The 13,329-nt window shown below is 35.8% G+C and overlaps 1 protein-coding gene across 1 annotated transcript in view; it reads left to right on the top strand.

Annotated features, from left to right (window-relative positions):
* SCIN (scinderin) overlaps window positions 1–13,329 on the top strand; it is a 79,661-nt gene that overhangs the window by 23,057 nt on the left and 43,275 nt on the right. Inside the window, exon 4 of the mRNA XM_020873305.2 lies at window positions 2,999–3,148. Within this exon, the coding sequence (XP_020728964.1) occupies window positions 2,999–3,148 (150 nt within the window). The remainder of the gene's footprint in view (window positions 1–2,998; window positions 3,149–13,329) is intronic.

The raw sequence follows: 13,329 nt of genomic DNA, 5'->3' as shown, positions 1-13,329 counted from the left end.
TCAGTGTAGTTGCTCAGTCGTGTCCAACTCCTTGTGACTCCATGGACTGCAGCACGCCAGGCTTCCCTGTCCATCACCAACTCCTCAAACTCGTGTCCATCACGTCAGTGATGCCATCCAACCATCTCATCCTCTGTCTTCCCCTTCTCCTCCTGCCTTCAATCTTTCCCAGCATCAGGGTCTTTTCCAATGAGTCAGTTCTTCACATCAGGTGGCCAAAGTATTGGAGCTTCAGTTTCAGCATGAGTCCTTCCAATGAATATTCAGGACTGATTTCCTTTAGGATTGACTGGTTTGATTTCCTTACAGTTAGTGTGATTTTATATAATCTCTTTGAAGTATAAGAGGTCATTTATAAAACTAAAGTAGGGAGAATATAAACATCTATTGGATGAATATAAAAATACAGAGCAAATCAGTAATGAAAGTGGCTAGCAGTCTGAGAAATCTTGAGAGCTAATTTCTTATCCACTTCTTATATTTCACTGTAATGTAGTATTAAAAGTTTGTTCTCTCAGATCTACAGAGAAAAAAATCAATTGCAAAATATCATGGAATAAGGTGAAAAAGGTACCTAAGCTAAGAGCCTAAGCGTACTGGCAGGGTAGCCTACTTTGCTTCAGGGGGTGATTAGAAATGATAGATTCCCTGCAACACCTGCCAGGTGCAGTGTGCTCCTAGAGACCAGTAGATGTTCCAGCCCTGGTTTAATGCTTAGAATTATCAGGGGAGTGTCAGTAAACGCAGTTGCCTAGAACACACCTGAGAGTCCCTAAAGGGTAGGCTCAGCTATCCATGTTTAAAAAAATAAAAATCACCATCCTACTCCAACATCTGACTTGAATGCTCAGTGATCAGGTGTTGGCTGCTCATTGGGAACCATTTATTTTCACTGTTTGTAATTGCTAACGTGGACCTGGTATTCAAATCGCCTCTAAATGTGAGTCTCATATTCAGAAGCCCAGGTGTAGAAAACAGAAAAAAAAACAAACACACACAAAAAAAAACCCCAGAAGATAAAAAACCCACTCCCTTAACCATGTTGAATAACTAGATCAGATTCTGAAATGATAGGAGTTGCAAGGTACAGTCCCTTTTTCTTTTACTTCTTATGAAGGCGTGAATTCCTAAGAGTTACATTTTATTCTTGAAAAGGAAAGTGGAGCAGATGAATAAGGAACATGGGAGCGGGGGTGCAGCTTAAGGGGTTAGAGAAACTGTTATTGGCCTGTGTGCTTTGAAATTGCACCCTCACGGAGAGGGAGCCTGCCCAATTTTAGGCAATAGTAAGCTATCTTTGAATGAAGAAACAACTCTGAGAAAAGAGACCGTTTCTCTGATTTTGGGGGTGCTGTTTAATTTTACTGTTATTAATTCATTCCTTCTTTTGAAAGTTTGCAAACATAAAGTCACATAGTAAATGACTGCTAAAGTCTGTCTCCTTTACACTTAATCACAGTGCAACCTGCTCTTCAGATTGATTAGACAAATATGTATGGAAATGTTTTGAAAACCAACGATAGTGCAAACATTTTACTAGCCTTAGTTATCTACATGTCTGTCTCTCCTTGCTAGTTTTCACTCATTCATCTCTGTTCTCAACATCTAGCTCCTAATAAACACTTAATAAATGAGTGACATTATTGTAAAAAAAAAGGAAAAAAACACTGACAGAGTGAAAACTGAAGGCTTTCTTTCTACAAATATATGCCCCTCCCCATGAGATACTGTGTAGCTTTAAAAATCTTTTTCCTGCAAAGGCAGAAACAGCTTATATTTTTGTATCTAATTAAATGAAACTGTATTATTGTGTGGTTTTATTTAAGTCTGTATGATGTACCTGGATATTTTCAACATCAGTGTTTAAACATTATCCTCGATTTCTAACCACTGAAGGATAGTCTGTAGTATCCACATAATGACATTTTTATGGTGATTTCCCTATTGAATGGGCATTTTGTTTTGTTTCTTTGTTTTTGCATCTGGTGTCTGAATATTTCTGTAAGGTAGATTCCTACAAATGGTTCTGATTCTAAAAGCACATGTAATTTTTTGATGTGACGCCAAACTGCCCTTGAAAAGAGCCTGTCTTAGTATCTGTCACCCTAATAGTGTGTGATAATACCTACCCCCACATCCCACCAGCCTGGGTACCATTAAACTTCTTTCTTGTGTTAAATCACATTTAATGGAGAAAATGACATTTATTGTTACTTTACATTTGTTACTATATACTTTCTGAACACTGTACCTAAGTCCAAAATATATACACTGTAATATAAATAGCAAGTGATGTATTTGATTTACTGTTTATCAAACTGCTGTTCTGTTTCTATTTTTTTTAATTTCTGTTAAAGCATAATTTTATATATAAGTATTTTTTCTATATATCCTGATTTATATAACTGTTACCCTATTGTTGAGCATTTAATGTCTTTTCAATGCCTGACAAAAATCTCTGCTGTGAAAAACCCCTGTACACGTGTTTTTTTCTCTTCTTTATGAATAATTTATTAAAATAAATTCCAGTTACTGATATTACTGGGTCAAAGGTTTAACTTTTTATGACTCAGTAAAGATTGTTAAATTGCTTTACAAAAGTGATATATCATTTTTTATGATCAGCAAGATCATATTACTACCGTAATAGATTCTTGACTAACTTTCTGAAGAATGTTTAGATTTATTATTCTAAATTTATATAGCTTGTATAAGTTTACTTTCATAAATTGTACTTTGTGGATTATATACACAGAGAATGCTGATATATATATTTATATTTTCCATGTTTAAAAATTCTCACTTTATAATGCTAACTGAAAGCAACAGGATACACAATGAGGTATAAATTAAATATATCAAATTATATATACCTTAACAATGGATAACTTTATTTTTATGCCTTTTTGTTTTTTCCTAATTAATCACAGTGTGTATTATACCAGGGCTGAATGTCTGTCACATATTTGGGATCAAAAGGTCTGTCTCTTTCTTTTAGGTAATTTACCAGTGGTGTGGATCCTCTTGCAACAAGTATGAGCGTCTGAAGGCCAGCCAGGTTGCCATTGGCATTCGGGACAATGAGAGGAAAGGAAGATCTCAGCTAATTGTAGTAGAAGAAGGAAGTGAACCATCAGAGCTTATACAGGTATTATGAGTTGTGTAGGTTTTTAAAAGCTTGCCACTCTAAGCTGTACGTGTGAGTGTGTGTGTTAGATTTAATAACATCTCTGATAGGCTAAGATTAGGTAAGAGGATGTATCAGAGTTTTCTAAGTCATGGTACTAGGAGAATAGAGTATCACGACTGTATTTCCCACCATTGGAATGACTCAAGGACTGATAGGTGGACACCTTTGAGATTGACTGTAAGAAAATATTTTGGAAGAAAAACAATAGTTTATTTATTTGAGCTTCTCAACTTTTTTTTAATGTAGTGATATTTTTCAATTTTAAAATTAATTATTTCATTAATGAAATAAAGTCTTATACCAGGAGATTAAATACACCAATATTTTAAATATTTCAATCATTTTAAACTAAGAATTATAGTATAGGTAGGGCACTTATAATTTTAGTATAGTTGTTAAATTAACATGAATTGTCTATATGGCTCTTTACATCTCTATCATTTACTTAATCAGTATACCAGTCCTGAACATTTAGTTGTGAACAGTTTTTCTATTTTAAGAAAACTACAGTGAGTACCGGAGTCTATATATTGTATCAGTTCAGTTGCTCCGTCGTATCTGACTCTTTGCGACCCCATGGACTGCAGCACACCAGGCCTCCCTGTCCATCACCAACTCCTGGAGTTCACTCAAACTCATGTCCATCGAGTAAGTGATGCCATCCAGCCATCTCATCCTCTGTTGTCCCCTTCTTCTCCTGCCCCCAATCCCTCCCAGCATCAGGGTCTTTTCCAATGAGTCAACTCTTTGCATGAGGTGGCCAAAGTATTGGAGTTTCAGCTTCAGCATCAGTCCTTCCAATGAACACCCAGGACTGATCTCTAGGATGGACTGGTTGGATCTCCTTGCAGTCCAAGGGATTCTCAAGAGTCTTCTCCAACACCACAGTTCAAAAGCATCAATTCTTCAGTGCTCGGCTTTCTTCATAGTCCAACTCTCACATCCATACATGACCACTGGAAAAACCACAGCCTTGACTAGATGGACCTTTGTTGGCAAAGTAATGTCTCTACTTTTTCATATGCTATCTAGGTTGGTCATAGCTTTCCTTCCAAGCAGTAAGTGTCTTTTAATTTCATGGCTGTAATCACCATCTGACAGAATGTGGTCCACTGGAGAAGGGAATGGCAAACCACTGCAGAATTCTTGCCTGGAGAACCCCATGAACAGTATGAGAAGGCAAATGATAGGATACTGAAAGAGGAACTTCCCTGGTTGGTAGGTGCCCAATATGCTACTGGAGATCAGTGGAGAAATAACTCCAGAAAAAATGAAGGGATGGAGCCAAAGCAAAGACAATACCCAGTTGTGGATGTGACTGGTGATAGAAACAAGGTCCGATGCTGTAAAGAGCAATGTTGCATAGGAACCTGGAATGTTAGGTCCATGAATCAAGGCAAATTGGAAGTGGCCGAACAGGAGATGGCAAGAGTGAATGTTGACATTCTAGGAATCAGCAAACTAAAATGGACTGGAATGGGTGAATTTAGCTCAGATGACCATTATATCTACTACTGTGGGCAGGAATCCTTTAGAAGAAATGGAGTAGCCATCATGGTCAACAAGAGTCCAAAATGCAGTACTTGGATGCAATCTCAAAAATGACAGAATGATCTCTGTTCGTTTCCAAGGCAAACCATTCAACATCACGGGAATCCAAGCCTATGCCCCAACCAGTAACACTGAAGAAGCTGAAGTTGAACCGTGCTATGAAGACCTACAAGACCTTTTAGAACTAGCACCTAAAAAAGATGTCCTTTTCATTATAGGGGACTGGAATGCAAAAGTAGGAAGTCAAGAAACACCTGGAGTAACAGGCAAATTTGGCCTTGGAGTACGGAATGAAGCAGGGCAAAGGCTAATAGAGTTTTGCCAAGAGAATGCACTGGTCATATATTGTATATATTCCCTTAAATAAGATTGTCAGTCAAAGGATGTAATCTTATTCAACTCTCTAAATATATGTTAGTAAATTGATTGCCATTCATTTATTTAACAAATATTTATTGAATTCCTATATGAGCTAGGCCCTAAATATCTGTACCTATTGCTGCTTCCTTGCATTAAGTACTGTGTTGCTTCATGACTTTACAGAGCCCTGTCAGCATTTCCTATCATAGTACCTTTATGAATCTTCCCACTTTTCTCTTTGAGTTTTCATTTCTCCAATTTCCTAGGATATTACACCTTTTCCCCCAAAGATTTTAGCCATTTGCATTTAAATTTTTCTAAAGACAGTTTTATAAACATATATTTTTAATATTTTTTATTTAGAGCAATTTAATGCATTAGAGTTACCTGATCCAATGCTAGGCTGCATAATCCAGTAAGTGAAAATTATATAATGGAATCATTTTATTGATTATAGTGTCTTTAAACTTTTTTACTTTAATAACCACTAAACACAAAGTTCCCGTTAATGTTTTGGAAATAATTTGAATTCAAAGATAATTCAAGATAGATAATCTTGGTGTAATGCTAAGAGAAAGGATAGGCTGTAAAATTTTATGTCTAATATTAATATGAAAGTTTATATCATATAGCTGTATGTTCATATATACATTTATATCTGGAAAGAAATATGCTGAAATATTACCAACATTATCAATGATGTCTTTGACTCTGGATATATGGCTTCTTATTATCTTCCTCTTCATTTGTGCTTTCAAAATTTATTATAATGGATTCCTTTTATAATCAGAGAAAAAAGACCATCTGAAAAAATAAAATTAGGAATGACTTACCTGGGTTTTCAATAGTCAAAATTACATTACCAATAAATTAGACCTTGAAACTATAGCAAATTCTTTATTTTTTCATATTTTTTAAAGACCTCTCTTCTGGAAATGTGATCATCATGTAAGTTATCTAATTCTTATATTGAGAAGCAAAAACGATAAATAAGATGTGTTTCTAATTGATTGTAGCCCCTTGTTTCAATAGCTCTCTTTTGATAGAAGTGGCCCGGGGAATCCAACTGGTCCTTGCTGGGAGCTGGAGGACGTGTTGCATAAACTGTCAGGCTAGCTTCTCCATGTCATCTTGGGAGTCCCTTAACCTCTCATTGTCTCTGGGTCCTCATTAGTAAAGTCAGAGTTAGACAAAGTGGCTTCTTGGGTTCCTTTAGGTTCCAATGATCTGTGATTCCACATGTTTAATTACCAGTCACTTTAGTCTCTTCCAGAGAACAAAGCTGCTGAGGCTGAGGGCCTTAACTGGGCATATGTATTTTTGATATGTTGGATTTCATTCAAAGTTTTGAGAAATAAAAGCTTAAGTATGACTCTGTGATGCTGTTAAATTAAAATGAGATAATGCAAATCTGAGGAAAAAAATTTTTAAAAATGTAACTGATTTTAAAATATTAGAGATAGGAATAAGGGACACACTGTTTAATATAAAAATGCTTTGTCTGTGCTTTAGGGGATCTTTATTTTCTAAAAAAACTCCTAGAAAATGCCTATGTTGTTTCTATTTAGTACATTTCAATGTATACTGCGTTATGATCAACAGTTCTCACAACTGATCTGAACTGAATTTTCAGTGGAAGCCTTCTTTTTTTGTTGTTAAAAAGCATTCATTGGGAAGTTTCGTTTTTAGAAATGTTCTTTTGTAGCTTGATTACCTGGGTAAGTAGTTGTTCGATGAATTAAGTATGCACTTACGATAAACTAGTTTGACTTCTAGGCCTTCTTAATGTTGTATCTATAACAACAGAATTCAGAAAGTTCATGAAGTTGGTTGGGAAAAAAATCACAGTTTCATTTTCACTAACCTCTTCATGAAAATTTTCTCCAGTTGTGAATGGAGTTAATAAGCAACAGAAGCACAAGCAGAACCTGTGGCTTTTCAGATCACACTTTGGGTATTGCAAACAACTTCAAAATATCATTTATGCTTATCACTATTTGGTAATTATGGCAGTTACTAGACTTGCTGGTCAATAATATTATGTAATGAGTATATGAAGGAGCTTATTTACTATTTATCATGTTTGTTTTTTAACATATATTTTGATTTTTAATGGTTGTATTCTAATATAATTTATTTTCATTGTAATAGTCAGTATTTTATTTTAAACATTTTAAAAATACATTCATTAGTAGGGGTTCACAGTCTTGGCAAAAATGGTCCAAAGTGGCCTATAGCACAGGGACAAAAATGATTACCTTGTTTAAGATGATGGAATGCCACTTTTTTTTTTCTGAGATTCTAATGCAACTGTTGACTTTGCTAGAGGATTCTAAAAAATCTAAAAAATCTTTCAGAATATCTTCTAAAATTGATCTTTTAAGTGACTCATTTTTAATGAGAATTTTTAAAAGTTATATCCCAAAATTTTGAAAGTGTATATATGAAGGTTGGTAATGGCTTGAACTCAAGGACTTTTCAACCAATTAAATGATGCAATTGTCATGACTCCATATTCAATGCTGAATTTTTGGAACATGACTTTGTAACACATTCAAGTGATCAACACAGAAAATATCGAAAAGTAATTTTTTCTGATAGTCTTTTGAAAAATTGATGTTTATTTAGAGGTGGTTCAACTGTCTATTGATCACAGTATTGTAATATTTTCACACTTTTTTCATATGGCTCATCTCTAGGATGATCATACATTTATCATCCTTCAAAACCAAACACACTGGAGAGAAATGGGGGGCGCCAACCAGACAGACATCGCATGCATTAACAAGAACTATCTGGGGAAACAGGATGTGTGGTCAACCTCTTCTCTGTATCTTCAGCACTTTTAAAAGTCATATGCCTAAATAATGAAAGTGATACTATAAGCAGAACTAATTAAAGCCTGTAACTAGGGTCGCATTTCCTCTGTTCTGGTTTTCTCCTCTTTGTAAGCATATTTACCATGAAAAGCTGCATATAAATTATGTAAAGCTTTTTTTCGTGGTCTTTTTTCTTTTCCCATTTAAAATAATCGGTGAATGTGAAGCAAAATCAAATATCTCACTAGCCCGAGGGTCTCAAACTTTCTTTGTTGGTTCCACCCATTCTCTAAACATCAGGAGGGAGGCTAAAATCCCTTGAGGAAGAATGGCAAAGATGAATAATTTATCAGTATGTTTTACAGACTTTCATTTTTAAAAAGTCAGCATCTTGCTATCTACAGGGTAGATAGCAAAAGAAGGGGCAAGTAGTTTGAGACAACAACAAAGCAACTAACCTGGAAAGAGTTTTTTTTTCAGTGTAATTTAATGAACTTGTTTAGCCCATAATCACTGTACATGCTAATGAAGGAGTCCTGGCACTAAAAATACTACAGGGGGATTATGAACAGATGCTGTGTTGTTGAACTGTTAGATTTCTTGCTTCTATAAAAAACACTAAGGCTCCCTGGAAAGTCATATGTACAATCATTATTTTAAATTTTGGATTAAAAGAGAAAACTGGAAAGAAAATTAGAGTGTCATATGATATTTCAGTCAATCAGTGTTTGTTGATCACCAGTTTTTTTCCCAATCACGTTCAGAGGCTATATTTTTATTGTCTGATTGAGAAGATGAGCATGCACTGAATCTAAAACTTAGTCCAAGAGTAGGAACAGATTGTGAGGGTCCTCAAATGCTGGAAAGCATGGTCAGAGTGATACCACCAGAAGGTGAAAGATTTCTCATGATAAAACTTATGCATTTTACATTATTATTTTTTAAAATTTATTTTTTTGAAGTATAGATGATTTACAATGTTGTATTAATTTCTGCTGTACAGCAAAGTGATTCACTTATATATACATTTTTTTCATATTCTTTCCAATATCACAGGATATTGGATATAGTTCCCTGTGCTATATATGGTAGGACCTTGTAGTTGATCCATTCTGTATATAGTAGTTTGCATCTGCTAACCCCAAACTCCCAATACCTCCCTCCCAAACTTAAGTATTTTAAACTGCGTGACAAAAGCATATAAGATTATCTCTAGAGGATCTCTCCATATAGTAATTGTATTCATCTTGTTATTATAAGTCATAATTGCTTGAAAATAAGAAAATTTATTCAGTCATTCTTTCGACAAGTTGATTAGATATTTATGATGGATATTTATATTTAAGATCTGAGTATCTTGTAAGTAAAATCTAGAGTTGAATTGTAGAGGTGTTTCTTAAATTATCCTTTAGAGATATCTGTTTAGACAAAGAGTAAAATTTTAGTTATATTTCCCCAAAGTACTTTGCCCAGTGAAATTTGTATCTTAATTATGATGCTACACTAAATTCCTTGAGGGCACGGTACTGCCTTATTATCTGTAAACTTCACAGCTCTAACTCATGGCTCGTTAATATGAAGATAATTAATACAATTAACTGCGAATTTTGAGGTACTAGATAACCAATCACATTTGTCTTCCTGTTGCATAGAGGATAGTATTGCTTTAAAAACTTTCCTGTGTTTTAGATGATAGTGTTGGCGAAGATATGAAGAAAGCCATATGACTGGTTAACTTTTAAAATCGACAACATTGATACAGGAGCAGTTAGTGTTTAGATAAGCATAATCTGTATATTCTCCTAGTCTTCTTTCTATAAATCAATAGTTACAACTTATCTCCTGGAAAGTGATATCCGAGCCTTGAACTTGTCTGCCTTCCCATGTGTTAGGTAGATTGTATGTTCTCCAGGTGAGAATACCTAGTACAGGAAGAAATAGATAGCTGATGCCTGAAACTGTTCATTCTGTAAAAGTGCAGGTCCCCAGGAGTTACATTTGGGTCTCGCCACTGTAAAATCTTCCTTCCCAGGTCTAGTGTTCAGTAGACACTCTCCATTTAGTGTTCAGTAAAATTGGACACCATTTCTATTTTTGTTCACTTAGGGTCCAAAACCCTCTCCTTTCACTCTCCAGTGCATATCAATGCTGGCCACTAACCTCGACCACTTTGCATGGCCATTGTCAATAATCCTGGTGCTGCCTCTCCTGATGCCTGTGTTAAAAGTAATACGCTCCATGAACTCTAAGAAACTATAGAGATGCAGAGCTTTATTTTTGAAATCACCCTCTATATTTGTTTATTTTTCTCCAATACTTAACATTAAAGGCTGGGGTACTAATGCTTTTCAAGGTTGTACAATTTGAATTTACAGGAAGTAAAAGCAGGAATGCTGTTGAATGTTTAATCTAGGCACTGGAATAGTCATACATTTTTATCACATAAAGTAAAAGATGAAGAAAAAGCAAGTTGGAATTTGCAAATTTATAATTCTGTTGACATTCCATGAAGCTTCTTTGTGGAAACGTTTGCTTTCATAGCATAATCTTGAGTTTACTGGATTTATATGGGATTATATTTTAATCTTTTAACTAAAATAATATTGTATATTTGAATCAAGCTTGATCATTTTGAAAGTGATACCACAGAGAATAGAAGAAACTTTATTTTCTTGGGGGTGAATTTTGATTAAATATATCAGTCCCCATTTATCTTTGTAGAATAGTGTCAAATGAACCAAAGAAGTACCACTAATAGAAATTGGGAGCTATTTTGAAAATCCCCTCATGACAATTTTGGAATAACGTGTATGTAGTATTTTTAAAGGGTCTAAAGATTTATAGGAAAATGGTATAAATAAGAATAAAAACCACAGGTGTTTAGTGTCAGGGAATAAACATGGGTATTTTGACCTCCTTACATGTGAAACACAAAGTTGTCTTGGGGGTTTGTAACACCCACACTCACGCATGCACATCACTTGTTAAAGTAGTTTCTGTTGCTCTCCTGTGTGTGTGCTGTCTCTAAGCTGCGTCCAGCTCTTTGTGACTCCATGGACTTCGCTTGCCAGGCTCCTCTGTCCATGGGATTTCCCAGGAAAGAATACCGGAGTGGGTGCCACTTCCTTCTCCAGGGGGTCTTCCTGACCCAAGGACTGAACCTGCATCTACTGCAGTGGCAGGCAGATTCTTTACTGTCTGAGAATGCACCTGGGAAGCAGCTCCCACCCTCTTAATTCCTTGTTAGTCACAACTTCATGCTTGTGAGGATGGAAATCTGAGTTGCATAAGATATTAGCTTGGTCAGTAGGCACAATAAACATATTAACACTAAGAGACAACAGAAAACGTTTTGTTAGAGAAATGTACTTGTTAGATACGTACACTTCTCTTTGTGTGCTATCCCAGTAGCTTTAGCTTCCTTGTTTACCCCTCCTTTATTTTCCAGCCTCTTTAAGTTCTTGGGAAATTGAACAATGTCTTACATACTTTGGAATTTCCTAGTCATGTCGCGTGGTGTCTGGCACACCAGAGAAGTTCACCAGAATGTGTTGTGTGATTGAAATAACATTGTTAGAGAACCACGTGGTCCATTATGGGTTTACCATTCAAAGATTTTTGAGGTAAGAGGATTCAAAATATTTGCCCCTCTCTCTAGAGTAATCCTCACATTACATATTAAGTAGAGAGGAAGTATCAGAGGTACCAGCAAATGGAAATCTTTCATTTTTTTCTCTCTGTTGCAGTACACTTAAATTGTCCCCCATTTTGCTTTACGGTAAATGATACTTAGTACACATGCCAAATCAGCAGAATTATAGTGACAAGAAGGGCACGCTTCAAGGTTATGCTTCTAAGAGCACTACAGTTGCTGTAGCTACTTTTATCTACCATTTATTGACAGCTTATTTTATGTGCCAGGCACTGTTCATTTGTTATTTATTTTAATGAACATTTTTATTGGATGCATGCTCAGTTGCTTCAGTTGTGCAGTCTGCCAAGCCCTTCTGTCCTTGGGATTCTCCAGGCAAGAATACAGGAGTGGGTTGCCATACCTTCCTCCAGGGGATCTTCCCGACCCAGGGATCGAACCCCGGTCTCCAGCACTGCAGGCAGATTCTTTACCTCTGAGCCGCCAGCAAAGCCCTGTCTAGTATTTAATTCAGATACCCACTTTGTTCCTCATTGGTTCATCCACTGGGGGCAGTTGAAATATTCTGAACAAAGATAAGAAATATAGTAAAAGTATAGCTAAGCATAAGAAGATGATTTTTTCAAATAATTTATCACACCAAAGTTCAACATAAAGATTTGTGACCTTACTGATAAGACCTTTATATAGTCAATCCAAGCTAATACTACTTGGCAAGCTTTTCTGAATGAGGTAATTTCTCCTTTAGTTTGTAGCTAAAGTGAGGGAAGAGTGATAAGTCCTATCAATAGGATAATGCAGTTCCATGACAGATGGCCTGTATGGAAGGGTGGCTTTTCCCTATATCTGAACTGATAAACTAACACAAATATTACACTAGAATGGCATGTTTCTAGTTTCTCTATTAGTTATATTTCTCCTCATGCTTGCTGTGATATTAGTGATTATATATATGTGTATATAAATATATATATAGTAAAAAAAGAACTGATAGTAAGACTATATTTCTTTTGGCAGTTTCAGGAGATTTCTTCTTATCCCCGTGCTAAGAATTAGCCAGACTCAAATATCAAAGGGCCAGATCTCTGAGATTTAGTGATTCACAACTCCTTGACTTTCATTTTATAAATTAAATATTAAAATATATAATAATAATTTCATCTTGTCTTCCTTTACATGGGTAAGAGCAAATGGTTCACTAGTTGGCTGAATTTTCTGTTCACTTTTTCTTCTTTCTAGCTGCATTTTTCCTTAGGTGATGCAAGTGCTTCTTATCAAGGACACAAAAATTCAATAACCTAAGGAACAAATTTGTCATGGATTTTGTTTGCTGCCGAGGAGGTAAAACAAGCAGCCCCAGGACAAACATCCAGGGCCTGCTTGCAACTGGCATTCCTGTGTGGCCGCACATAGATGAGCTAGTTTATGAAAGGTTGTTGCTGAACCACGAAAAGACGCCAGGATTCTTGGCCTCCGGAGAAGAAGAGTTCAGTCCGGGGCCAGAGACGAGGCTTGTTCGCTCAGAGCGTTTGTGTAATAAAGTTTTATGAAAGTAAAAAGGAGATAGAGAAAGCTTCTGACATAGACATCAAAAGGGGGCAGAAAGAATACCCGCCTGTTAGTTTTTAGCTGGATGTTATATAGTCACTAGCAGTCTGTTAATGAAAGAAAGGAATGTCTTAAAACTCAGAATGGCACCAGGCCCCTCATCCAAAAGATGTATTTTGGGATAATCTTGGCACCAGACGAGTCATCCT

The sequence above is a fragment of the Odocoileus virginianus genome, chromosome 1, assembly GCF_023699985.2.
Source record: "Odocoileus virginianus isolate 20LAN1187 ecotype Illinois chromosome 1, Ovbor_1.2, whole genome shotgun sequence".
Classification (NCBI taxonomy): domain Eukaryota; kingdom Metazoa; phylum Chordata; class Mammalia; order Artiodactyla; family Cervidae; genus Odocoileus; species Odocoileus virginianus.
This window is presented reverse-complemented; position numbering and strand designations above follow the sequence as displayed.